Source organism: Schistocerca gregaria, chromosome 8 (genome assembly GCF_023897955.1).
Source record: "Schistocerca gregaria isolate iqSchGreg1 chromosome 8, iqSchGreg1.2, whole genome shotgun sequence".
Lineage (NCBI taxonomy): Eukaryota > Metazoa > Arthropoda > Insecta > Orthoptera > Acrididae > Schistocerca > Schistocerca gregaria.
Window position 1 is genome coordinate 472,834,805 of NC_064927.1, and position 27,716 is coordinate 472,862,520.

At 44.1% G+C, this 27,716-nt stretch overlaps 1 protein-coding gene across 2 annotated transcripts in view; it reads left to right on the forward strand.

Annotated features, from left to right (window-relative positions):
* LOC126284297 (uncharacterized) overlaps positions 1 to 27,716 on the forward strand; it is a 234,281-nt gene that overhangs the window by 166,904 nt on the left and 39,661 nt on the right. The window contains exon 2 of one of the 2 annotated variants that reach the window (XM_049983128.1): positions 11,951 to 12,081. In XM_049983128.1, the coding sequence (XP_049839085.1) occupies positions 11,951 to 12,081 (131 nt within the window). The remainder of the gene's footprint in view (positions 1 to 11,950; positions 12,082 to 27,716) is intronic. The other variant, XM_049983129.1, reaches the window with a different exon arrangement.

Sequence of the window (27,716 nt, forward strand, 5' to 3'; positions counted from 1 at the left end):
AGCCACAGGCAAATTTATGTAAATTTGGAAACTGTGTGGATATAACACACTTCTAACATTCCAGTAATGTTGACTTTGAATGTTCTTCTCTACAAAAGTCGCTACATTGCAAATCAATAATTTCAAACTGAAGTTCAGCGGGTAACGCGTCTACATTGACGTCAAAGGGATTTTGAAATATCTTGATATCGTTTGAATTTGCATCGATATCTGCAAAAATTGTGCTATTTAATACTAATAAAACTAAGGAGTACTCTGCCTACACAAAAGGTAATGAATTTATTTTTAAGGTACTTTAATTACTTAATTAAATACTCACAATTACACTGTAGTTCCACTAAAAAATACAGTGAAAAAATACTCAAGTCGTGCTATACGTATTTCGATTTTCAGGTTTTCCTTGTCTCTTCGAATTCAAACTTTGAATTGTCCCACACTTCGTCGTCTCACCTACTAGCACAGCGCATAAAACACTAAAAAAAATCGAGAAACACTCGCGACATAGACACAATCACGCAACAGAACTATCAAATATATGCTCTGGCTCTGCTACTCGCTACAAAACTACATAACTAAATTTATTGTTGCGCCGCTTGAAATAACAATGCGATGACATACTCTACCTCTATTACGTCTTGCAGTAATAGCGTTGCTAACAATGATTTTGAGATTTCGTTAACTTTGCAGGACGCTTTCGTGAAGAATGTGCAGTGGCATACTTTTTTGTCGGTGAAATGTGCCAGAATAAAATACGCCAGAATTTTGGTCAGGTTCGTCCACCAATCAAAATTATGCAATTAAATAAAAATCCTAGTTCGTTTCAGTGCTAGCTATTGCCACAACCTTAGATTTTTGTGATTTCATCTTTCCTTTAGTCTTACATTATGGTGATCACGGAGTGCTAGGGCGCTTTAATCCCGCTAGGTAGATCTTGGCCCTTATGACTTCGTGGAGGAGTCAGTGTGGCCCGCGGACTAAAAAGTTTGGAGACCCCTGACGTAGAAGATTAACTCAGGAACGTCTGGAGCAATTTCAACCAAATTTCGTATATACATGACTCAATATTCGCATAAAAATGCTGTGGGCGGAATACGGCCCGGCTACCGCTAGGGGTGGGTGTACCAGTGAGGAGGGCTAAAGTGCATAAGCGTTCGAAAAGACCTTTTGGTATTTGCTTTCTGTAATTAGTTAACTTTTAATACTTTAGAAGCATGAAGCGCAATTTGCCTCTTGTTCGCCTTGTTCAGTGTATAAACTACATCACGAGAATGAGCACTGCAGTGAGCCAATAATTTCGCCCGCATGTTTCGGGCCAAATATCGCAGATAATACATTCAGCGTACACTCCTGGGTCGCGTGGTGTGAAACAGCGGAGAACCAGACAGTTGTCAGCGACTGTCCTTTTTCTCGAAACGACGATCACTTACTGGCTCATTTAAAAGTTTCCTCAAAATTCAGATGAAACTGCAGGGCGAAATTCACTAGAGACACGGATGAAATGTGAGTGAAATATGTTAAATGTACGTGAAACAACTGTGTAACATAATTATAATCTAATGTGTGTGTGTGTGTGTGTGTGTGTGTGTGTGTGTGTGTGTGTGTGTGTGTGCGAGCGCGCGCGATTGATTCCGTTTTATGCAACCCCAAATGACACGATAATGTTGTGCCAGTTCACTCTGGAGATGCGGAGCACGCTGTCAAAATATCACACAATAACTGGTAAAGAATACGAAGATGTCATAGCCCTGTTGTACGGATTTTGTTTATCAAACTACTTTAGCACATTACACGACGCTCCATATGTTAAGCAAAAGCTGGGTTATACACTGAAGCGCCAAAAAAACTGGTATAACCATGCGTATTCAAATACAGAGATATGTTAAGAGGCAGAATAAGGCCCTGCGGGCGGCAACACCTATATAAGACAAGTGTTTGGCGCTGTTGTTAGATCGGTTACTGCTGCTACAATAGCATGTTATCAAGATTTAAGTGAGTTTGAACTTGGTGTTATAGTCGGTGCACGAGCGCTGCGACACAGCATCTCCGAGGTGGCGATGAAGCGGGGCTTTACTCGTCTCTCCATTTCACGAGTGTACCGTGAATATCAGGAATCCGGTAGAACATCAAATCTCCGACATCGCTACGGTTGGGAAAAGATCCTGCAAGAAAAGGACCAACGACGACTGAGGAGAATCGTTCAACTTGACAGAAATGCACCCCTTCCGCAAATTGCTGCAGATTTCAATGCCGGGCCATCAACAGGTGTCAGCGTGCGACCCATTCAACGAAACTTCATCGATATAGGCTTTCGGAGACGAAGACCCACTCGTGTACCCTTGATGACTGTACGACGCAAAAGCTTTACGCCTCGCCTGGGCCCGTCAATAAACACATTGGACTGTTGATAACTGGAAACATGTTGCCTGGTCGGACGAGTCTCGTTCCAAATTGTATCGAGCGGATGGACGTGTACGAGTATGGAGACAACGTCATGTCGATGGACCCTAGCATGTCACAAAGGGACTGTTCAAGCTGGTGGAGGCTCTGTAATAGCGTGCGGCTTGTGCAGTTGGAGTGATATGGGACCCCTGATACGTCTAGATTCGACTTTGACAGGTGAAACGCACGTAAGGACGCTGTCTGATCACCTGCTTCCATTCATGTCCATTGTGCATTCCGATGGACTTGGCCAAGTCCAGCAAGACCCCACACATCCAGCATTGCTACAGACTGGCTCCAGGAACACTCTTCCGAGTTTACTTTCGCTGGCCACCAAACTTCCCAGACATGAACATTATTGAGCATGAGATCTCCACCCCATCATACTCTTCCGGACTTATGGACAGCCCTGCAAGATTCATGGTCTCAATTCCCTCCAGCACTACTTCAGAAATTAGATCATATTAAGCAGGTGTATCTCTTTCTTTGGCTTTTCTGTATATAACAGGGAGTTGTTACTTCCACGCTTCCAATTTTGTTATCTTCCGTTGACTTCGTTGTTTCCGATGGTGAAGCACACTATACAAGGCAACGTTTACAAAAGGTTAAGTGCTATAGCCGGTACAAACTTACCGTTGTATCCGTTGTTGAATCATAGTGTATAAGGCAACGTTTCTGAACCATTTAAAAAAAGATTAAGTACTATAAACGGAATAAACTCAGAGACATCCAAAATCTGTATAACTGAACCGCTAATTTTACGAAGAAAGAGTGAAGACACTTGGATAAGTATGGCAGAATTAAGGTACATCTTAGTCCAAAAATACCGTGTAACTCCTGGACAATCCTCACTTGTATTTGTTACAGTATGATTCCATTTGCTAGCAGTCACCCAAAGCTCTGAGAGGGAATCTATATCGATTATTCGACTATCGCCTGTCTGGCTACCGTTCCTGATACAGAAGTACTGTGGGCTGCACAAAACGACAGCGGTACGTGCAGCTGATTGATTGGTTGATTTGAGATTCAAGGGACTAAGCTACAAGGTTATCAGTCCCTTACGGGCAGTTTTGAAGGTAAAATAGGTGACGATGGTTTCGATAAGATGATGACGATATCACTCACTTTATTAAGTGCATGATATGATCAGATCGAGCTCCTTGTAACTGTAGACAAGGTTTGGAATGAATAAAGTACTGAGGAGGATATTAAATGGAAAAAGATGTGAAATGTTTTGGTGGGAAGGCACTGGTAAGTTAGAATAAAAGAAGAGAGGGATTGCGGATGGGCAGGTGTGTGCTGGAACCATCATTTGGCGTGGTAGGAAAGGTTCTGGTAGGAAAGATAGACTTCAGAGATCAATTCATGGTCTGGAAGGGGAAGGTGATTGGAATTACGTTGGGAAAGGACACATTAGACGAAGGGAAGGCGTGATGAATTGACACATGCTCAACAGTTGGGCTCTGTGTGTGGGAAATCTTACGGGACTTAACTGCTAAGGTCATCAGTCCCTAAGCTTACACACTACATAACCTAAATTATCCAAAGGACAAACACACACACCAATGCACGAGGGAGGACTCGAACCTCCGCTGGGATCAGCCGCACAGTCCATGACAGTTGGGTTCTGAAAGCCGTGGGAGCCTATATGGTGTTGGGACTGAAGTTTGAGGGTGATGACGGAAAAGTGAAGGTTTTACAGGCGTCTGAGGGGTTGTGGTAACTTTAAGAGCCGGTACAATGTAAGAGTGGAAAAAGGTAGTTGGATATGGGTAGCGATGCGAAATGTATGCCGTTGCAGGTTTCGGAGGGCGGTTAATAACTTTAGAAGTTTTAATCTATAGTGGGCTTTCTTTTTGGGTGGTTTGTTGGTGAGGGTTTCAGGTTGCTTTTTGATCAATTGTTAGTTCAAATGGTTCAAATGGCTTTGAGAACTATGGGACTTAACATCTGTGGTCATCAGTTCCATAGAACTTAGAACTACTTAAACCTAACTAACCTAAGGATATCACACACATCCATGCCCGAGGCAGGATTCGAACCTGCGACCGTAGCAGTCCGACGGTTCCGGACTGAGCGCCTGAACCGCTAGACAATTGTTAGTCCAAGAATTTTCTTGTGTAGCCTGCTTTTATTTTGAAATGATCATGTTATTTCATGATTTAGGTATTCGCTAACTTTGTACCTTCAGGCATTTCCAAGCTACGTTCCTGGCATCACAGCAAAAAAAAAAAAAAAAATAAATAAATAAATAAATAAATAAATAAAAAATAAAAAAAATAAAAAATAAAAAAAATAAAAAAAATCATATAGCACACTCCACACATCTGTATGGAGGAAGCAACGTCTGACGGCGCCGTTAATAACGGTTTCTTACGGCGATGGAAGTTACGGGTACAACTATCCAAGACGTGAAATCTGTACGCAAAAGAGAAAAATTCGGGAAAAAAACGAATTGCATTGTTAAGACGGGTCCACTTCTGTGACGTAAAGTTTCAGGCTATTACGCGAATTCGCAATATCTTGCTTCGGCAGTTTTGAGGCACCACACTAGCTAGGCGACCGAAGTGACTTAGAGACCTCCAGCGTGCCCTCGCCCCCTCCCCTCCCACACCTCTAGGCGGCACGGAAGCACTTTGCGTGTGGCGACCCGCCACTCGGCGCCAGTCAGAGGCAGTTTGTTTACAACTCGCAGCGCCCCCCCAGCGCGGACCGCCGGCGCACGTGTTGCAGCCCACGTGGCCGGCACCAGTGCTGCCTCTGCACCACTTTCGACCTCCCACGCAGCCGCCGCCCTCCCCCTCTTTGTAGTTCACCGGCTCTGTGGGCGTTAGCCCGCAGGGTTAAAGGTTGACGCCCTAGCTGCCCAGGTACGCCTCAAGCGTTTTCCTATCAGATGTCACAACCGAAAATTTATTTAAAGAGATTTCCATTTTCCACCTTGGCTTTTCTACAGTCACTGTCATTTATAACACGCGATCAGCTGATTTCGGCGATGTTTCATTCACAAGTGCTACTCCTATCGCTGCAATTTCACAGCGTCAGCCTGTGTGAGTGTATACATCTTTGAGTCTGCCGTTGAACCCTTTCACGAACATTGCGACGTGTGTCCCACACTAGGTATCACAGAAGCGATGGGAGTTTGATTCAAGTTATTGCTACATATGAATGGTCCGCTGGTAAAGGGAAGCTTGCTTATGATTTACAGAATTCCTATAACTACAGGTTACACCTGTGCGTGGATTTAAATCTTCCTGTTTCTTCTTCTGCAGCCGGTCGGGGTGGCCGAGCAGTTCTAGGCGCTACAGTCTGGAACCGCGCGACCGATACGGTCGCAGGTTCGAATCCTGCCTCGGGCATGGATGTGTGTGATCTCCTTAGGTTAGTTAGGTTTAAGTAGCTCTAAGTTATAGGGGACTGATGACCTTAGAAGTTAAGTCCCATAGTGCTCAGAGCCATTTACTTTTTCTTCTGCATTGTTTAAGGCCACTTTTGATTTCATCCTTAGCACCTTAAGTATCTGGTAAGGGGAATAGCCGCTGCCGGCGCGGTGGCCGTGCGATTCTGGCGCTGCAGTCCGGAACCGCGGGACTGCTACGGTCGCAGGTTCGAATCCTGCCTCGGGCATGGGTGTGTGTGATGTCCTTAGGTCAGTAAGTGATTTTGTCCTCCAATGAAGACATCAGCACTCTTCGGTACCGTTAAAGATGACTTGATGCTCTGGAAGGCTGGGATTTACAAGCTCTGCTATCAGTGTGGCTTCTCATACATTGGGTTCGTACCGTCCATGAAAGACTTACGAACACCGCACGTACATCCGCCTCTTACAGCAAAATATATCAGCTGTAGCAGAACACTATTGATATGGTCAATCTACGTTGTACGAAAACGTCGAAATTTTCTGAGGCGCGGTTGCGAAAGGGGTAATTGAAATTCGCTTGGCGGCGAATTTAAGTAACAGAGATAGCGGCTTCAGATTGTAAAAGTCATGGAATCCGGCGCTTTGTGTAATAAACTTACAAAGACGTCGCAAAATGCAGCTCACAGTGACACACAGCCGTGCCAGCGTGAATCGACTGCGCTGGCACAGATATAACCCGTGCACATTGTACTGTACTTGCCGTTTGTGTCTGTGGCCACATGGGCACTGGCGCGCTCCTCAAAGTTACGACAGAGGGAACGCCTGAGCATCAGGCTTTCGGATCGCTCTGAAAATGGCTGAACGATGTACAGGCGAAATATTAGAAGAACAAGAAGCCGAATTTATGCTGATACACACCCGAAATTTAATGAAGCAAGGAAAGTTTTTCTATAAAAGAGAAATTTGGTACCATCGAATGTAAAAAAAAAAAAAAAAAAATGGGGAGTCGTTTCTGAAAGCATTTGTTTTTCGTGTGGCGTTAAACGGAAGTGAAAAGTGGTAGACAAACAGCGATAACAGCGATGAAAAGAAAACGAGACAATAGAATATTTTGAAATGACAGTCTACAGAGGAATGGTGGAGGGCAGACGGATAGATTCAGTAATTAATGAAGAGGTGCATAATCAAACTGGTGGGAAAAGAGCTTTATGCCAAAACTTGTTTGAAAGATGAAATAATTTGATACATAAATTGTTGGGCACCAAGGAATAGTTTACTTGGTAACGGAGGGAATGGGGAGGTAGGAATTATAGAGGAAAAGCGAGCCTTGACTACGGTAAGCAGGTCAAATGAACGTATGTCGTTGTGCTTATGCGGAGGTGCAGAGACTTGCACTGGATAGAGCCTGGAGAGCTGTATCAAATCAGTCTCCAGACTGAAGGCCACAGCAGCATCAGCAACAACAACGAGATCTTGAAAGGGCAATGCGTGCGACACGTCCTCTGTTAACTCTTTGTTTCACAGCGCTACCTTGAAAATCAGTACCTAAGCGACTGCGACGCGCATACGATGGCGTTTATTACTACTTATTGCACATGACTCGTTACAGCGTTCCTAGTTACGGGAACTTCCAGACAGGCATTTAACGTATGCTGGTTGCAGCACCAAATTGCAATCGGAAATGCCTTACGGATGTACAGAGAAAAGTTTCGCTACACGTGTCATCCTAACGGAAGGAAATTAATCGCCCATGGATAGAAACGTGCGTACACTGACTCTAGAAGTCGTTACTATGAACTGATATGTGCTCAATTTATTCCTATAGGCTGTAAGTTATTTATGTCAATGAGAACTAAATATACATTTCTGACCATTGTTTCCTTACTTCAAAGTACTGAGAAAAAATCCGCTGCCAGCTGTATGATTGGCACACTAAAGACGTGCGGAAGGCCCTGTGTATCACTCGCCAATTCACTACCTTCAACTGCGCGCTGTAGTCCAATGATTACGACGTGATCGTGCAACACAGACATATATTTCGCTTGCAGCAGAAATATAAAGAAAAAACCGTTATGGAAGGATTTAAACAAGTCTATGCACAATTGTCCATAGCAAGTATCAGGACGGAGTTCTGGGTAATGGACATGAAAATAAGAAAGAGGCAGGAAGGATACAGAGCGTGGCACAGTGAATGCAGAACGAACGTTTTGTTTATGATGGTTCACCAGGTTTCTGCCGTGGGCGGCAATTAATGACGCGGTGTTTCTTGTCCTATCCTGCGACCTTCTGCTGTGCAAGTCATCTTAATGTGAATTGCTGAGGACAAGTATTGATATCTTTTGTGCTTAACCCTCGCAATATCAAGGGGGAGGGGGGTACTTTGTGCCCACCTTTTGCAAAAATTGTAATCTAGTCAGTTACATTATATGTTAAAATTCTAAAAAAGGATTTATTGTTTTTAATTAATTCTTCTACTAAGTTCCAAATACGTTTTAAATTTTTCAGTTAAACTGAGCCCAAAATGTTAACTCTCAGTAGTAGATGTCACTTTCGCCAATGAATGTCGTATTCCATATTTCAAGGTTCAGGACCGTATTTACACATCAACATCTCTTCAAAAAGTAGTTGAGAGTAAAAGTGAACAACAACGAAAGAAAGCTACATTTTTAAACTTTTTTGTGGTGGTCGTGAAGTCGGTAGCACACGTTATTGAAAGTGAGTTGATATTGCTAATACTGTGCTAAAAGGTATTTTCAGGTTTTGGACCCTACTCACATATCAGTATCTCTTTAAAAAGTATGTTGTTAGTATATTTCAACAACAATTAACGAATTTTGCTTCTTTTTTTTCGGATGGGCATAAAGCAACCCCCTTCGCCAATCCCCCTTGGCAATGAGCGTTATGGAAAATGCCTTGGTATTGCATTAGTGTTAATATAGCAGAAAAATGAATAAATTGTTGGTTATAATCGAGGGAAAAAAGTTCGTTAACTATATAGTTAATCAGTTCTTATAAATCAAATTACTTACGCCCTCTCACCATCAAAGTTAATAATCTCTGCCAACTGTCAAAAGCAAATAGCAAAGTTCCTAATTCAATGCATAAATATTGTCCACAGGGAGATTGCCTGTCTTTCCTCGATTTCATGACACTCTAACGTCTTACAAAATATATTCGCATTTCCAGCGCACCTTCTCGCGTCGTATCAGTTTCTTCAGAGTTTCACCGCCCTTTCCTTGAGACCGAAAAACGAAACGAAAAGAATTCACGTTCCCTAGTTGTTTATCTGCTCCCTTACCATAGCCATTAATTTCCTGCAGAAATTCTGGAACTAGCGACTCCAAGAAAGAAAACAAATAACGATCGCACCGCCAGATTGTGTCTGAATTGTTGAACGATCCGACTGTGGACAGAATGGTCAATGTAGCTGTCCGTTACACGCATGTTAGTAACGCGATGTATGTGGGCAGATATACACGCCCATCCGGCGTTTATAGCCACACCGGTAGCGTGGTAGAGCCATTACTCCTTTTGATTTACATAAATGATCTGGGAGATAATCGTGCCTCTTTCGGCGTAGCAGAGAAAAAAATCAAATGCAGGCGAGGGTTGATAGTGTGCGAGGTTACAGAAACATCTCAGCTTCCTGTCTAATGCTGACATGTGATATATAAAACTACTTGCAAATAAATCTGCGGGGCCGGAAACTGTGACCGAGCGGTTCTAGGCGCCTCAGTCCAGAACCGCGCTGCTACTACGGTCACAAGTTCGAATCCTGCCTCGGGCATCGATGTGTGTGATGTCCTTAGGTTAGTAAGGTTTAAGTAGTTCTTAGTCTAGGGGACTGATGACGTCAGACCTTAAGTCCCATAGTGCTTAGAGCCATTTTTTGAAATCTGCGGGGAAACATATCGCCTAACTTGCCACGCACGCCTATCGTTGTCGAGCAGTATGACCTCAACCAAGTCAACCAGCATATCAGAATACAAATCCTATATCTAGCTGAAGGTGGTGTTACGTGAACGAAGCCTGGCACTTGAATGTGATTTGCAGAGTATGCACGTAGATGTAGAAGCAGACTTGGGCGTTGTTTAGTTGTAGATTAATAAATTCCATTCGTTCTCAAAGAAATTTGAGTGTGGTGTTTTTGTGAGACCTTTTTCTTACTGGCTTTAAACTGTATTCTTGTTTTGTTTTTGAGATTATTGACGATACTGCCAAGAGCAAGTTGGAGGCGGTGCATGAACTGTTAGCAATGTGCGTTGTTCCAGGCCAGTAGTCGGATGTCGGAACCTTTATAAAAGCAGTCTGGTAGCTATAGAACATTCATTATTGATTTTGTAGTCAGTTGCCTTTTTCCGAGTGAATCTTCGTAGCGACATGTCACGTAATTTGCTTTGCACACCACACGTGAGACGTTACTCGATGCCACGGAAGCTGCGAGAACGGGATAAAAGGGGCGTGTGAAAAGTCTCACAGCTTCCGATACCGACCAACTAATGTCACGTGGAATCTGCGAACTACCAGACTTATCTTCCCTCGAGTGCACCTCTCGCAGGTAGGATTCCGTTTCGGGGCCAGTTGTATTTCGTGAATGAGACATTTTCCAGATCTCACAACGGATGGCGATGAATAGATGACTGTGTGTTCTTCCAGAGCTAATAAGAGGATCTTGCCGAATGGTGCTCTTACAAGATTTGAAGGTCAATGCCTAAACAACTTCATACAGCAGTATGACGCAAATCTCGAAAAACTCTAAAAATCGTCTTTTAAGGCTAGAATATTTCCGAGCGCTGTTAAGTACAAAATATTTTTGGCCTATCAATTCATTCGCCGGTAGCTAAATGCTTAGTGAGAGAGGAATTTAATAGCGAAATCACTGGTTCCCATCTCGCTTGTAAAAGAAATTACTTTTTTCATTTTTTCTTAAATTCCACATTTTTTAACAAATGGAAATGTTAATTAACAAATACTGATCCATAATTTTAATACAAATAACACGTTTTTATATTTAATTACTGGTCATACGAAAATAGAATAAAAATGTCATACAGACATGCGAAACACTCTTTTGTTAAACTGGAAAAAACATTTACATCCATAATACTGTTCAGCCTCTAGAAATAAAAAAAAAGTATTTGATTTTCTATTAGGTATTTTGCATTCTTGTCGCAGGTTTTATTTATGATAATGCTAGCGTTTTTATACCAGTAGTGTTTAACAAAAAAAGATGTTATTTTTATTAGAAAAATATAATTAAAGATTTGGTAAGTAGCAATTTCATTTTTAATAAATATGGAACGTAAGTAAAAGTAAAAGAAATACGTGCTGCTAGCGACATTCGAAGCAACTACTTTACGATTAAAATTCTATTAAGCTGTGCATTTACCTACCTACGTGTGTACTGATACGTCAGTAACGTTTTATGCTTAACAGCGCTCGGAAATATTCTCATCTTCAAATGTGATTTTTTTTAGTTTTATTGCAAACTGCGTTGTTTCGCTTTAGAAACTCGGTATCTGGACACTAACCTTAAAATTTCATAAACACGAAGAAAATAAACGAGGGTCAGTGCATACATTCAGATCTGCATCTACACTCCGGCAATCATATCACAGTGTGAGGCGGTGGGTACCTGATACACCACAGTCATTTTCCCCTTTTCCCATTCCAGTCGCGAATCATTGGCATGAAGAACTATTGTCAGTAAGTCTTCCAAGTGAGATCGAATCCATCCAATTTGAGCTTCATGGCCTTTTCACGAAATTTGCATCTAGGACGAAACAATACATTGGTTGAATATTCTAGGCACGTGCACTCTCGGAACATGAGCAGTAAGACCAGACCGTGATGCAGAACGCCTGTCTCGCAGCGATTTCACTGCATCTCTCAGACGCTTACTAAACGAACCTGTAACGAAACGAGCTTAAGGTCCCCACGTAAGTCTTCCGACTTCTAACGAGTACCCGATCGCTACTCGTTGCGTCCCTTCAGCGTGCCCGCACTGTACGATTAAACATTGCTGGCAGCAGAGAAATCCAGCAATCGTCTGCCACTTATCTCGTTAGTCTAGTGCGCCGCATCTGCAGACGCTGCGCTTATTACGCAGTTGGCGGCAGCCTCCAGTAACGTTGCGTCCTCTCGTTCCAGCAGCAGCGGCGTGGACGTGGAGGCGTGCGGCAGTCTCCAGCTGTTGCAACTGGAGCTGGAACTGCGCTGCACCAGAGACGGGGGCTGCTCCCGGGTGCCTCACCACACGCTGCATCACGGCACCAGCACAGGTACGACTCGTCACCATCCCTTCTTGCGCCCTCGCACCTAGGTCAACCACCGCACAGTACCAAAAGCCCATTATTCTTCCGTTTCTCGAGGTCTGAAACCTTATGCTACTGTCGTGTACATTATCTGATCAAAAGCATCAGGACACCCTTACACAATGTGGAACCGAAGTACTAGATATCACGGGAGGCGGATCCGCTAGTGTAAAACGAGGCGCGAAGTATTGATTTGTCAATACAGAAGTGCAGCAGCATTACAGTTCCAGTCTCAAGCGCTGCAGAAGGCACCACAGTCTACAGATACAACACCAACACATGGCGTAAGAGTCTCTTATTTCCCTACATCCTTCCCGCACCCTGGCCCATCTCGAGGGGATGGGCAACTGCACTGGTCGACATTTCTTCGAGCCATCAGGCTGCCAGAGAATGGTGCATCTTATTTTATCGTCTCGGCCGTGCCGCACCTCTTCCACCACTGCTTTCTTCCACAAATGCCGTGGTTTGATGTCCTCCTGCAGTACAACGACTTCAACTCTTGGCCTTCTTCTTGAGGGGTATCCCTTCACCTCGTGGTAGCTTTTTAGCAGCTGGAGATATTCATTTTTCCACCTACGCCAGATGTCCTCGTTGACCGTTTGTCGTCGGAACTCCTTGGCAAGACCCATTCTAGTTGCTGGTTCTGTCCTACATGGAATAGTTACTATTTTGCCACCAGTTAGGAAGTGAGCCGGCGTCAGTGCCATATCTAACCTTGAATGACGGCTCTTGAGTTTATTGCACCTTCTATTCCTGTCGCAATGATGTTTAGGCTCTCATCACCCAACTGAGATGTACATGCTGCAGGGGGTAGTTCAGTCTACAGTTTTGTATGCAACACCAATAGATGGCTTTTTTTTGGGTGGGGGGGGGGGGCGGTCATCAGTCTTCTAACTGGTTTGACGCGGCTCGCCACTAATTTCTCTCCTGTGCCAACCTCTTCATCTCAGAGTAGCACTTGCAACCTACGTCCTCAATTATTTGCTGGATGTATTCCAATCTCTGTCTTCGTCTACAGTTTTTGCCCTCTGGAGCTCCCTCAAATACCATGGAAGTTATTCCCTGATGTCTTCACAGATGAGCTATCATCATCTCGAACTCCATATCAGAGTTTTCCACATATTCCTTTCCTCTCCGACTCGGTGCAGAACCTCCTCATTCGTTACCTTATCAGTCCACCTCATTTTCAACATTCGCCTGTAGCACCACATCTCAAATACTTCGATTCTCTTCTGTTCCACCGGAGGGTACGGCCGAGTGGTTCTAGGCACTTCAGTCTGGAACCGCGCGACCGCTACGGTCGCAGGTTCGAATCCTGCCTCGGGCATGGATGTGTGTGATGTCCTTAAGTTAGTTAGGTTTAAGTAGTTCTAAGTCCTAGGGGACTGATGATCTTAGAAGTTAAGCCCCATAGTGCTCAGAGCCATTTGAACCATCTTCTGTTCCGGTTTTCCCACAGTCCATGTTTCACTACCATACAATGCTGTGCTCCAGACGTACATTGTCGGAAATTTCTTACTCAAGCCCTATGTTTGATACTAGTAGACTTGTCTTGGCCAGGAATGACCTTTTTTCCAAAGCTAGTCTGCTTTTGGTGTCCTCCTTGCTCCGTCCGTCGTTGGGTATTTTGCTGCCTAGGTAACAGAATTCCTTAACTTCATCTACTTCGTGACCATCAAGCGTGATATTAAGTTTCTCGCTGTTCCCGTTTATGCTACTTCTCATTACCTTCGTCTTTCTTCGATTTTCTCTAAATCCATATTCTGTACTCATTATATTGTTCATTCCATTCAGCATATAATGCAATTCTTCTTCATTTCTTCACGTAAGAGTCTCTTATTCCCTAACACCCTTCAAGCCATTAGTCCATCTGTAGAAATGGCTCTCTCTGCACTGAAAACAAGCTAGCCTTGAAATTTCAATCGACATAAGCCACAGGCACGTAACACTGGAGTTCCAGTTTGGTCCGTCAAAGTGTTTAAGGTGCATCACATTTATATCAGGATAAAAGGCGGGCTGCAACTTTTAGATTGTGAGAAACACCGTCAGTAAGTGCCAAACGAAGCTCCAAGAGTGGAATGTGGTGGTAGTGGGAATACTAGGCAAAGTTCGCGGGACGCCACGGGGACGCTGGTACCGGAGGGAGGAAGGGCCGTTCCCGAAACTCGTGCACTCCGATGACCCGCGGCGTGTCCCCCCTGCCCCTCCCCCTCCCCCTCCTGCCACCTACCAGTGGGGCTGCGTGGCCACGCGCTGTATTTTTAAACAGCAGCCGGTCCAATCTCGGCCGGGTATTCGGGGAGATTAGTGAGGCGGCGACGGAAGATCTGGGAAGTCACCAGCAGGACGTTGAACTCGTGGCGACTCCTTCCGTCGCCCTCCGCTTCCGGATCTAGCCGAGGCGACACTTGCATCACAGTCTATGCGGCACTTCCCTGTACAGCACTTCCCCGAAGTACGCGTCACCGAGTGCGAGACGCAACTGCTTACGCACTTCCGCACGCTCGCTCATGTCGCTAGCTGCACAGAAAGAGATAAAGAACGAATTAAAAGAATGTCCTACACTCTCCATCTTCAAGACGGGCGTCGTCTTGACGGTAGCCGTTCGGCAACGTCCCTACATCCTCCACTGGTATCAAAATCTCTATCTCAGAGAGTTTCTTTCAAGTACAGAATGGCCCAAATTCAGACTCAAAAATTTTACAGGCTTCCTAGGGTCTAAATCTGAGTATCTTGAGATAAAGATGCAATAGTAGGGAATAAATTTTTCATGTGGTTGCAAGTCTTCAATGACTAGCGCGTGCGAGGCACGTGCTCCTTGGTATAAATGTCTTGGAAAAAATACACAGGATGTTTCAAAAATACTTACTTACATATCTTAAAGAATAGACACTGTTTGACGATCTACATCTGTGCGAAATACACTGATGAGCCAAGCTTAATAGCTTGTCGGCCCGTCTTTGGAACGAAATACATCGCTGATTATGCGTATCAGCGATCCGACAGTTTATTTGTAGGTTTGTGAAGCTATCTGGCATTAGATGTCTACGAATAGGTCGTGTAATTCGCGTAAATAACGGCACATTGATTTTCGTACGCGATGATGGCGCTTGATAGCGACCCAGATGGGATCCACAGGATTTACATCACGCGAATTTGGTCGCCGAGACATCAACTTGAGTTCACTATAATGGAGCTCACTATAATGCTGTCCGCCCCCGGTAGCTGAGTGGTCAAGCGACAGACTGTCAATCCTAAGGGCTCGGGTTTGATTCCCGGCTATGTCGGAGATTTTCTCCGCTCAGGGACTGGGTGTTGTGTGTTCATCCCCATCGACGTGCAAGTCGCCAAAGTGGCGTCAAATCGAAAGACTTGCACCAGGCGAGCGGTCTACCCGACGGAAGGCCCTCGTCACACGACGTAGTATAGCATAGTACTATAATGCTGCTCAAACCAGTGTAACACAGTTCTGGCTCCGATACACAGACAATTGTTATGTGAAAGATGACATCGCCGTCGAGGAAGACATCCAACATGAAGTGATGCAGACGATTTCTAGCTGTCAGCGTGTCTTCGATTCTTACCACAGGTCCAGGCAAGCGCAGGAGAATGTCTCCCATAGCTTAATACTGTTCCCATCAGCACGTTTCGAGCCGCCGTCCATCGGCGTTTGTGGCGACCATCGACCTAGTGTAGCAAAAATGTGATTCACCTGAAGAGCTGACACGTTTCCTTTGATCGGCGGTCGAATCTCGATGGTCTCCTGCACACTGCAGTAATAACTGATGATTGCGTTGGATCAACGTGTGAACGCATAAGGGTGATCTGCAGCTGAGCTCCATGTTCAACAATGTACGACCAACGATGTGCTATCCAGCGTCGCTTTTGGTAGTGATCATAATGCTTTGGCTCATACGTGTATTTTCTAAATTAATTCTCTGACTGCGAATTCCTTGACGTCAGCTGTTTTAGATATAGATCTACTACACAATAACGCCATACGAAATTTTTTGACGGATCGTAGCAGATATATACCAAATACGGGTGATGTCAAGGAATTCGCCGTCAGCAGATTAATTTCGAAAATATTTCGCACAGCAGTGGATAGTCAAACAGTGCCTGCTCTTTCAGACATGCAGGTAAGTATTACAAGCCTAGGCGGTCACACAATGATAACAACATTGGTCTCATTTCTTCGTTGTCTCGTTCTCCCTGCTGCAGTAATCCAAGTAATGCTGCCAGCATTAGGGGATAAATTTAGTTGGCTAAGATGTGGGCAGTGTAACATACGGAAGTTTGGGTCGGTCCGGGAAGCGTGCACGGATAGCCAAAATTGTTAAGGCTACCGCTCGCCATAAACAGGAAATGCGGATTCGAGTCCCGTCGCGGCGCAGCGAATTAATTTCGAAGTGTTTCAAAAATATTCGTCCGATTTGATGAAACTAAATCTTCTTCTTGCTTGAAGATAGAAATTTTGTATAAATTTTAAATTACAAAAGGGGCCACAGTGTTTATTTTTAATTTTCAGATGTATACCTTTTACACTCATGGACGCACAACCTCGATGTAGGTTTAACAATGGTGTTTTGGATCAAAGTTTTCACAAACCTTCAAACTGCCCTTCACCGGACGCACAAAAAACATCCAGGGGATAATTACATTCGTCACATATTTTTGCGAGCATGTCTGGAATTACGACATTCACTGTGCTTGCCAATCGGCGTTGGAGTTTACCCGAAGGTAATGGAAGGGAGCGACATAGGTGAAGCCTCGCAAAAAATCAGACACCGTGAGAACAGGCGACCTTAGCCCTCTGTGCCGTCATGTTGTTCTGCAGGATACCATTCAAATCTGTGCTGCGAGTATTCGTCAGTTGTTTTCCAAGGATGCATGTATCTGAGGTCAGCAGTTTTGGAAACGCGAAAAATCCGAAAGAAGTATTATATATAACTGAACTCGGCACCGTATTTAAGAGGTATGCATCCATTTTATAGATTCTAGTAGATATACTTGGAAAATTATACCGTTTTCCGTATAAAAGTGAAATTATTGCTATGTTGCAGGAATGCAACACTGTGTACACATGGTCCTCAAAAACCGACTATTTAGCGCTTGACGCTCAAGATGAGAAAACTTACTCATCTCAGTGATAACAGCAATTTGCTTACTGCTACAGTCCCTGCCTGTTATAGATTGTTCAAAATAAGAACTCTGGCAAACAAACTCAACGAAGCATTTGGTATAATTCCCACTGAGTAATATAAGGCTGCCAATCAAACTACAGACTTGGGGTTATAAAAAGAGCTTTTGGAGCGTCCTCAGGTGTAGTTGACGCTTGGCAAGGCGTCTATCTGTCTGTTTTTTGAAAATGTTTTCACAACAGTTCCTTCGTTGAAGCAGCGGCATGAACAGGGGATCGTTAGCCTTGGTACTATTAGTTGTTGTTGTTGTGGTCTTCAGTCCTGAGACTGGTTTGATGCAGCTCTCCATGCTACTCTATCCTGTGCAAGCCTCTTCATCTCCCAGTACCCACTGCAACCTACATCCTTCTGAATCTGCGTAGTGTAGTCATTTCTTGGTCTCCCTCTACGATTTTTACCCTCCACGCTGCCCCCCAATACTAAATTGGTGATACCTTGATGCCTCAGAATATGTCCTACCAACCGATCCCTTCTTCTGGTCAAGTTGTGCCACAAACTTCTCTTCTCCCCAATCCTATTCAATACTTCCTCATTAGTTATGTGATCTACCCATCTAACCTTCAGCATTCTTCTGCAGCACCACATTTCGAAAGCTTCTATTCTCTTCTTGTCCAAACTATTTATCGTTCATGTTTCACTTCCATACATGGCTACACTCCATACAAATACTTTCAGAAACGACTTCCTGATACATAAATCTATATTCGATGTTAACAAATTTCTCTTCTTCAGAAACGCTTTCCTTGCCATTGCCAGTCTACATTTTATATCCTCTGTACTTCGACCATCATCAGTTATTTTGCTCCCCAAATAGCAAAACTCCTTTACTACTTTAAGTGTCTCATTTCCTAATCTAATTCCCTCAGCATCACCCGACTTAATTCGACTACATTCCATTATCCTCGTTTAGCTGACATGAGTGGAGCAGAAGTTTCTGTGGTTAGTAGGGGGGATAATAAGATAGCAAATCTGCCGTCAACACATAGGGGAGATACCTAAATTACAGTAGCGGCGCTATGACATATCTCAGTAAAAATTATTTCCATTGACAGGCCGTTGATAGTTGGAGACTATGATCGTCCCTTGGATTGGGTGCCTCTGATCGACAAAATGAGGAGACACAAAACACTTCTGAGGAACAAGAAATGACATGTACGTATGTTTATACAATTCTCTTGACACGGCTCTAGGACATTCCTTGTTGTTATACATGTACGGGCAAAAGGAGACGGATTTTCAGGGAAAACGATGAATTCAGCAGAAATCCCACTTTATTTGGTAGAACTACTGTGTTGTCTAAACAAAATATCACCTGGGTGCAAAAAATAATGGGGTCCAGTGAAAGAGGATATTCAAACAAAAAAACACAAAGGCCCCACACTTCATGGTTCAAATGGTTCAAATGGCTCTGAGCACTATGGGACTCAACTGCTGTGGTCATTAGTCCCCTAGAACTTAGAACTACTTAAACCTAACTAACCTAAGAACATCACACATACCCATGCCCGAGGCAGGATTCGAACCTGCGACCGTAGCAGTCTGCGCGCCTAGAACCGCGAGACCACCGCGGTCGGCCATACACGGCATGTGCCACCAAAACATGTACATGAGGACCAAGTTGGTCATTGATCAATATTGGTTAGTATGATGCAAATTCCCTACATGTGTAGGTTATTCACAGACCACGAGTGAAAATTATGGTGTTGAACTCCGTTTCAACAAATCCAACAATTGTTTCAAGAGGTTTCAGATCGAGTAGCACACCTAAGATTAGTTACTTCATAAGCAAAAATTATGCGCCGACAGCGCAATGTTGCAGAACTGCAACATACGTTTTTTCAATAAAAATGTGTTATTTAAAGGAAAATAGTTTATTTTATTTTTCCATCATGCCATATCTACCGAAGAACATAATTTAAGCTATGTTATTGAAATTTAAATTATTTAGATACAAAGGGTAAGGGCCTAGATTTGATGCGGCAAGAAAAGCAAAATTATTTTATGCAATTTGTATCGCTAAAACGGTTATTCCGGTTCATGGTTCACATTCACAGCTGCAGGTTACCTAGCTAATGACTTCCAAGGGTAATAAAAATTTATTTTCAATATTTCGCGTAATTATTGACCCAGTTTAAAAATTTAAAATGCCCTCATAACCTACTCATTAAGAGGTATAATTTTATGGTGAAGGTTTAACACATTAAGACAAATATTGCAGATAGAAACCGTGTATACGTCATGAGGCAGCCTAACCCACCGCATGCCACATTATATTCTCCTAATATTTGAGAATGAGAGCACTTACTGACGTTCAACAAACTTTAGGCATAATTTCAAATCTTTACGAACTTTTTCCACAAAATCATGAAAGGAAAAATGTTTTTTCACACAGGAAAATAAATCCACTACTCTACAATTATACAACTAATGACAAATTGCAGGAACAGTGTCTACTGTAAAATACAGTCCTCAAAATAAATGTTGCATATCGCTTTATTGTCAATACTGGAAATAAAATGAAGCAAAACTGATTTTTCTCTGTCAAAAATAAATAAACACTTTTCCACTTGATAAACACAAAGACAAAACCTTACAAAAAATTCCATCGTAAATGCTACAGTTTCTTCTCACTGTCACCTAGCAAAACAAATTGTTTATGTACCAATTGGGTTTTCTCGTAAATGGTGACACTTTTGAATACTGTTAGGCATATTCCTTAACAAATTATCCAGATAAGTCTGTGGGATATCCTCCCACTCCTTCTCAACGGCCTCTATGTGGCCCTGCAAGGTCTCTGGTTGGACTGGACGATTGCAAACCGCCCGTTTTAGCATGGCCCACGCATTCTCAATGCGGATGAGATCTGGAAAATACGTAGACCATTCCGTCCGACTGACTAAATGCCCCACTACGAAGGTGACGATGGGGCCGTGAATTTTCATCCGTCAGCGTGCATCCCACTCCAGAATGTTCACCAATTGGAACCACAATCCGTGCAAGTCTCTCGTCATGATACTTCAAACTAGTCATCCTCCCTGCGGCCATACATGATTCCACCCCAAAGAATGACTGAACCGCCTTGATAAGGATGGTGGGTCTACGATACAACTAGCGTATAAACATTATCCTTTTGCCTCCGCTCACAAATATCAGTACTGTCAGGGTCTAGGCTGATATACTTCTCGTCGGAAAAGAGGGTTGTCTTGCACTGCTTGGTAGCCCACAAAGAGTGATGTCGAGGCCGTACGACACGAACCCTTGTCTTCTGGCACGTAATCCCTGCTCATGGAGTTTATTTGTGTTGACAATTGCGCTACTGTAGCTTTTTGGAACTGCCGCCGTATACGTGTAGCACTGTGCTGGGAGTTTCTGCTTGCCGTTATACGCAGATATCGGTCCCACACACCTACTGTTTTTCTTCCTCACGATCCTCAACTGATGCTGCCGCTGTCACTTTGACTCACAGCGATATTCGCTGCGACGGCCATCAGTCTCATTCGCTGCTCCATTAGAGTGACACCACGGAGCCTCTCGTCGTACGTTAACGTTGTCCGAACCATACGGAAGCAATACAACTCTCGTAAATAACACACAGCACAAGCACTGCAACACGGTTACCACAGACTGCACATACTGCCCCCTCACGGTAGAAACATCGGACTTTTTCGCTAGAATTACATTACAAACAAACAGCTATATTAACGTAACGTACACTGAATAGCCAAAGAAACTGCTACACCTGTTTTATATCGTGTAGGAACTCCGCGAGTACGCAGAAGAGCCGCATGGATTCGACTAATGCCTGAAGATATGCTGGAGGGAATTGACAACATGAATCCTGCAGGGTTGTCCATAAATCAGTAAGAGTACGAGCGGCGGAGATCTGTTCTGAGCAGCACGTTGCAAGGCATCCCACACTTGCTCAATAATGTTCGTGTCTGGGGACTTAAGTGGCCAGCGGAAGTGTTTAAACCATACTCATCCATTATTTAATAATGAGAGCGCTCAGCAACGTCCTCGAAGTAGACACGTAAGTTCAAACTTGTTCTAAACTTTTTCTCAGTCAAGTGCTTACCACATTAACTCATTTGCAAAATATAAGTTTGAAGCTGTTTTATACATGGGAGTTGGACTCTAAAGAATCAGGAGTGTACAGGTTACTGACTCGACTTTTATCGCTCTTGTCTGAACAACCGCTCCCATCATAGCACTATCCCACTTCATCGTTCAGCCACTTTCTCGAAGTCCTTCTTAGTAGGAGGAATCCGACAGCGAAATAACCTCCGCATTATTTTAGTGAACTAAATGACATCTCCAGCTTCCGAAGACAGGTAATGACAGATATTCTACAACAACAATAAGGATAACCATTGTCCCTGTGCCGGCCGCAGTGGCCGAGCGGTTCTAGGCGCTACAGTCTGGAACCGCGCGACCGCTACGGTCGCAGGTTCGAATCCTGCCTCGGGCATGGATGTGTGTGATGTCCTTAGGTTAGTTAGATTTAAGTAGTTCTAAGTTCTAGGGGACTGATGACCTCAGCTGTTGAGTCCCATAGTGGTCAGAGTCATTGTCCCTGTACGCACTCTTTAGCTTTGTACATCCGTCTTTACAACCTAACCTTCTTCATTTCCCATTAGTCTTAGTCGATGCACCCCACCTTCAGTTTCCTTTCCCCAGAATTCGCTACATCAGAAACATCTATTTTCTACACCTATAAATTCTTGTTATTACTGTCATTACTTTTATTATTACTGTTATCACTATTAATGGCACCAGGCGCAGTAATACAAGTGCTGCCAGTATTAACTTCATTAGTTTACAGTCAGTATAATTTACTCACAGGCCGCTTTAGGACGCCTCGCAACGGTTCACGCGGCTCTCCCCGTCGGAGGTTCGAGACCTCCCTCGGACTTGGGTGTGTGTTGCCCTTACCGTGAGTTAGTTTAAGTTAGATTAAGTAGTGTGTAAGCTAGGGACCAATGACCTCAGCAGTTTGGCCCCATAGGAATTTACCACAAATTTCCAAATTTTTTAATCACAGTCTTCAGACACACACATCTGTTTTGATACTAGGGAATGGCATTGAATCTCAATGTAGACAAGTATAATGTGCTGCGAATACATAGAAAGAAAGATCCCTTATCATTTAGCTAGAATATAGCAGGTCAGCAACTGGAAGCAGTTAATTCCATAAATTATCTGGGAGTACGCATTAGGAGTGATTTAAAATGGAATGATCATATAAATTTGATCGTCGGTAAAGCAGATGCCAGACTGAGATTCATTGATAGAATCCTAAGGAAATGCAAACCGAAAACAAAGGAAGTAGGTTACAGTACACTTGTTCGCCCACTGCTTGAATACTGCTCAGCAGTGTGAGATCAGTACCAGATAGGGTTGATAGAAGAGACAGAGAAAATCCAACGGAGACCAGCGCGCTTCGTTACAGGATCATTTAGAGATGATATATAAACTCCAGTGGAAGACTCTGCAGGAGAGATGCTCAGTAGCTCGGTAGGGGCTTTTGTAGAAGTTTCGAGAACAAAGCTTTTGACAATTTTGACTGGAATACTCTCTCTCAAATTCTAAAGGTGGCAGGGGTAAAAAACAGGGAGCGAAAGGCTATTTACAATTTGTACAGAAACCAGATGGCAGTTATAAGAGTCGAGGGGCATGAACGGGAAGCAGCGGTTGGGAAGGGAGTGAGACAGGGTTGTAGCCTCTCTCCGATGTTATTCAATCTGTATATTGAGCAAGCAGTAAAGGAAACAAAAGAAAAATTCGGAGTAGGTATTAAAGTCAATGGAGAAGAAATAATAACGTTGAGGTTCGCCGATGACATGGTAATTCTGTCAGAGACAGCAAAGGACTTGGAAGAGCAGTTGAACGGAATGGAAAGTGTCTTCAAAGGAGGATACAAGACGAACATCAACAAAAGCAAAACGAGGATAATGGAATGTAGTCCAATTAAGTCGGGTGCTGCTGAGGGAATTAGATTAGGAAATGAGACATTTAAAGTAGTAAAGGAGTATTGCTATTTGGGGAGGAAAATAACTGATGATGGCCGAAGTGGAGAGGATATAAAATGTAGACTCGCAATGGCAAGGAAAGCGTTTCTGAAACAGAGACATTTGTTAACATCGAGTATAGATTTAAGTGTCCTGAAGTCGTTTCTGAAAGTATTTGTATGGAGTGTAGCCATGTATGGAAGTGAAACATGGACGATAAATAGTTTGGACAAGAAGAAGAGAATAGAAGCTTTCGAAATGTGGTGCTACAGAAGAATGCTGAAGATTAGATGGGTAGATCACATGACTAATAAGGAGGTATTGAATAGAATTGGGGAGAAGAGGAGTTTGTGGCACAACTTGACAAGAAGAAGGGACCGGTTGGTAGGACATGTTCTGAGGCATCAAGGGATCACAAATTTAGCATTGGAGGGCAGCGTGGAGGGTAAAAATCGTAGAGGGAGACCAAGAGATGAATACACTAAGCAGATTCAGAAGGATGTAGGTTGCAGTAAGTACTGGGAAATGAAGAAGCTTGCACAGGATAGAGTAGCATGGAGAGCTGCATCAAACCAGTCTCAGGACTGAGGACAACAACAACAAAACAACAACCTTCACCGAGGAGTCAAGCAGTGTATTGCTCCCTCCTACGTATATCTCGCGAAGAGACCATGAGGATAAAATCAGAGAGATTAGAGCCCACACAGAAGCATACCGACAATCCTTCTTTCCACGAACAATAAGAGACTGGAATAGAAGGGTGAATCGATAGAGGTACTCAAGGTACCCTCCGCCACACAACGTCAGGTGCTTTGCGGAGTATGGATGTAGATGTAGATGTAGTTGTCATATTAAAATTGTTATCGCTTAGGTAACAATGATATAAAAGAGCGTACTGCATGCATGAAACCCTAGCTCTAACGTAGGCGATCAGGTTCAATAAGTAAGTAAAGTAAAATGCTGGACAAAGAAACTGGAGGAGCAAATGGTCTCCGCTTTCTACAGGCGACGTTGTTTACGAGTTCGAAAGCCTTCTACCCGTGTGTGCCTCCGCCGGACACCGAGGCCGAGGTGAAGACCCCCTGTGGCCGGGCCCCGGGGAGACGCCCCAGTTGGCCCACCTGTCTATTTCGGGTGTCGCGCGAGCGTCGACTCGGGAAGCGCCAGCTAGAGCCGCCGCCGCGCTGGGTGGTTCCCGTTGTCGGTGACGGGAGTCCTCCTCCGCCACCGACCTCTTCTTTTTTCGCCTAAATGCGTGGCTCGCTGCCATCAGCCGGCCCGCTGTTCCCGCGTCGTTTAACGTCTGGGCAAGGTCCAGAACACTGCCGCCGAGCTGCCATTTCACGCGTCTTTGGAAGATATGGACTGCGGAAGATTACTCACGTTGTTCTAGCAACTCGGCCCTCTGCGTAGCCCGGTATTCACTGTGAAAACGTGTGCTTGGCGGCCATTGTTTCTGCAGTCACATTGCCGTCTATCAAAATGGCTCTGAGCACTATGAGACTTAACATCTGAGGTCATCAGTCTCTAGAACTACTTAAACCTAACTAACCTAAGGACATCACACACATCCATGCCCGAGGCAGGATTCGAACCTGCGACCGTATCGGTCGTGCGGTTCCAGACTGAAGCGCCTAAAACAGCTCGTCCACACCAGCTGGCTCCGTCTATCTACCCTAGCCATTATATTTTGATAGAAACATGAAAGTCGCATCAAATCACTGTAACTGTGAACAGATTAATTTGTTACCGTATAAGAAGCTAAGAGAAAAATGTGTACGTCTATGGCATCAGTTCAAAATATCGAGTAAAAATGTACCGATATCGAGATGAAAATACTCGATACCAAGAAGGGCCCGCCGGTGTGGCCGTGCGGTTCTAGGTGCTCCAGTCTGGAACCGCGTGACCTCTACGGTCGCAGGTTCAAATCCTGCCTCGGGCATGGATGTGTGTGCTGTCCTTAGATTAGTTAGGTTTAAGTAGTTCTAAGTTCTAGGGGACTGATGACCACATATGTTAAGTCCCATAGTGCTCAGAGCCATTTGAACCATTTGATACCCAGAAGTATCGATGTTTTCCGTGCCCCTAGATATCATGTCTGCATGCATTTTATCCTCTTCCCGACTATTGCTGCATACAGAAAATAAAAGACTGAGGTCACATCTGGTAAACGAGTAAATACAGGGTGTGGCAGAATATCGAGCCGATTTGGAGCTAGCGGAACAGGCAGAGAATTATACTGCAAATCAATAACGAAACCCTTTCGTATCGCCATTTCACGAACTGCTCGTGCTTTGAAAATGATGTCTTGCAGATGGGCCGGGCGGAGTGGCCGAGCGGTTCTAGGCGCTACAGTCTGGAACCACGTGACCTCTACGGTCGCAGGTTCAAATCCTGCCTCGGGCATGGATATGTGTGATGTCCTTAGGTTAGTTGGGTTTAAGTAGTTCTAAGTTCTACGCGACTGATGACCTTAGAAGTTAAGTTGCATAGTGCTCAGAGCCATTTTCTCGCAGATGGCCACCACTGTTGCGTTGACACTCATGCAATCTGCTATGTAAATCGTTCACGGCACGTTCAAGCATCTGCATAGGAATGATTCTGATTTCTGCAGGAATAGTATCTTTCAGTTCCACAAGTGTCTGTACAGGGAGTGGCGCTTAAAATCGGACAAATTTCAATTTGAATTTCCCGCCAAATCGTAGATCCTCCGGAGGTCGCGATTGGATTTCTTGAAAGCCAAGGCATTTAGGAAACAGCCAGAATCTCAAAATGGCCGAGACGTTACGGACAAGAGCGGAGTACAACCGCAGAGCCACGATTATCGAAAGTCTTCGAGCTGGGAGTTCGCCCCTGAAATATTTCGATTTTTCGGGTACTGGAGATCAACTTTTTATAGATATTGTGGCCAAGTATAATGCTTCGGAAGTTTCCGCTAACCCGGCGAGGAAACCTCATTCGAGGAAACGCGTATCACGAACTGCGGCAGCCATCGAGAAGGCTCAGGCGCTGATGTCCGAGGACCCGGGGCAGTCGCTGAGGAAACTGGCGTCAGTATTGTGCGTCAGCGAGCGAACAATGCGTGGGTGGCAGAGCCTTTTAGTGCAAAACCGGCTTTCAGATAACGTTGACATGTTCCAGACAAATGGGTTTCTGGCCCCCCAGTAGCCGGATTTGAACCACGTCGACTACTATGCTTCGAGCGTCGTTGAAAGCGTTACCAATGAGACGAGGTACCCTAAAGCCGCACCTCTGCGCACCGCTATCGAAGCAGAATTCGCGAGTATGGACAGCGCTGTTTTAAAGCGTGCTTGCGAGCGCTTCAGGACAAGATTGGAGGAGGTCATTGCGGCTGTCGGGGATCACCTCGAGTAATGTTACTCTTGAAAGATACCAGCCCTTATATGCAGAAGGATTTTCTTTTGTATTTTGTTTTAATAAATTTGGTTTAAAAAAAAGTTTCACCTGTACGGATTTAAGTACCGCACCCTGCTCAGGACTCCCCAAAGAAAGTAATCACAATTGCATAAGACAGGAGATCTTGGAGCCATAAAATGCCACATTCCTTGAAATGATGTGAATACCAAGCACTCAGTGCACTGCCGCCATTGAAATTTGAGCCAATGAGCCGTAGCGGCATCTTGCTGAAATCAAAACCGGTCATCATTCGCAGGAAACTATTCAAGTTCAGGTGCGAGGAATGTGTCAACCATGGCAGCATACCGCTGAGATGTGATTGTGGTTGCTCGTCTACGTACATCCTCAAAAAAGAAAGGTCGATTATGCCCACTGAAGAGACAGCACAACACACTGTGACTTTCTGATTATGTAAGGCGCGTTGAAGGAGTTGGTGAGGATTATCCTCGAACCAGTAACAGCAGTTTTGTATGTAGACATAACCAGTGAGAAGTAAATGTGCCTCGTCTCCCCATAGTAAATTTAAGAAGCCTTCATTGTTCTCCAATTTTAGTCAAGAGTTCAACAGAGAGATTCATTCGTTTTTAATAATAACCTTCGTTTAATTGTTCCACAACCTGTATCTTGCACGGTTGCAACTCAAAATCATTCAGTAAAATTCTGTGCACAGGGTGTGGCAGAAAAATGGGCTGTTTTGATTGGTCTCTGAAAGCGGAGTGATATTTGTGGCAACACTGAATGTTTTTTACGTTTCAGATAGGTTTTCCATTTGCTGAGATGGAGCACTGGAGCAGGTACATACCCACTTCTGCTGTAATTTGTCTTACAGTACGCTGTGGACTGTTGGTTACAACATTTTATACCTTGTTTATCCGTTCCTGTAAGCAACAACTCCTGAACCCTTCTGGAGATTACAGCTCAAGTGCACTTCCTGTTGCTTCATAGTTTCTCATCCATAGCCTGACCGCATGTGCCG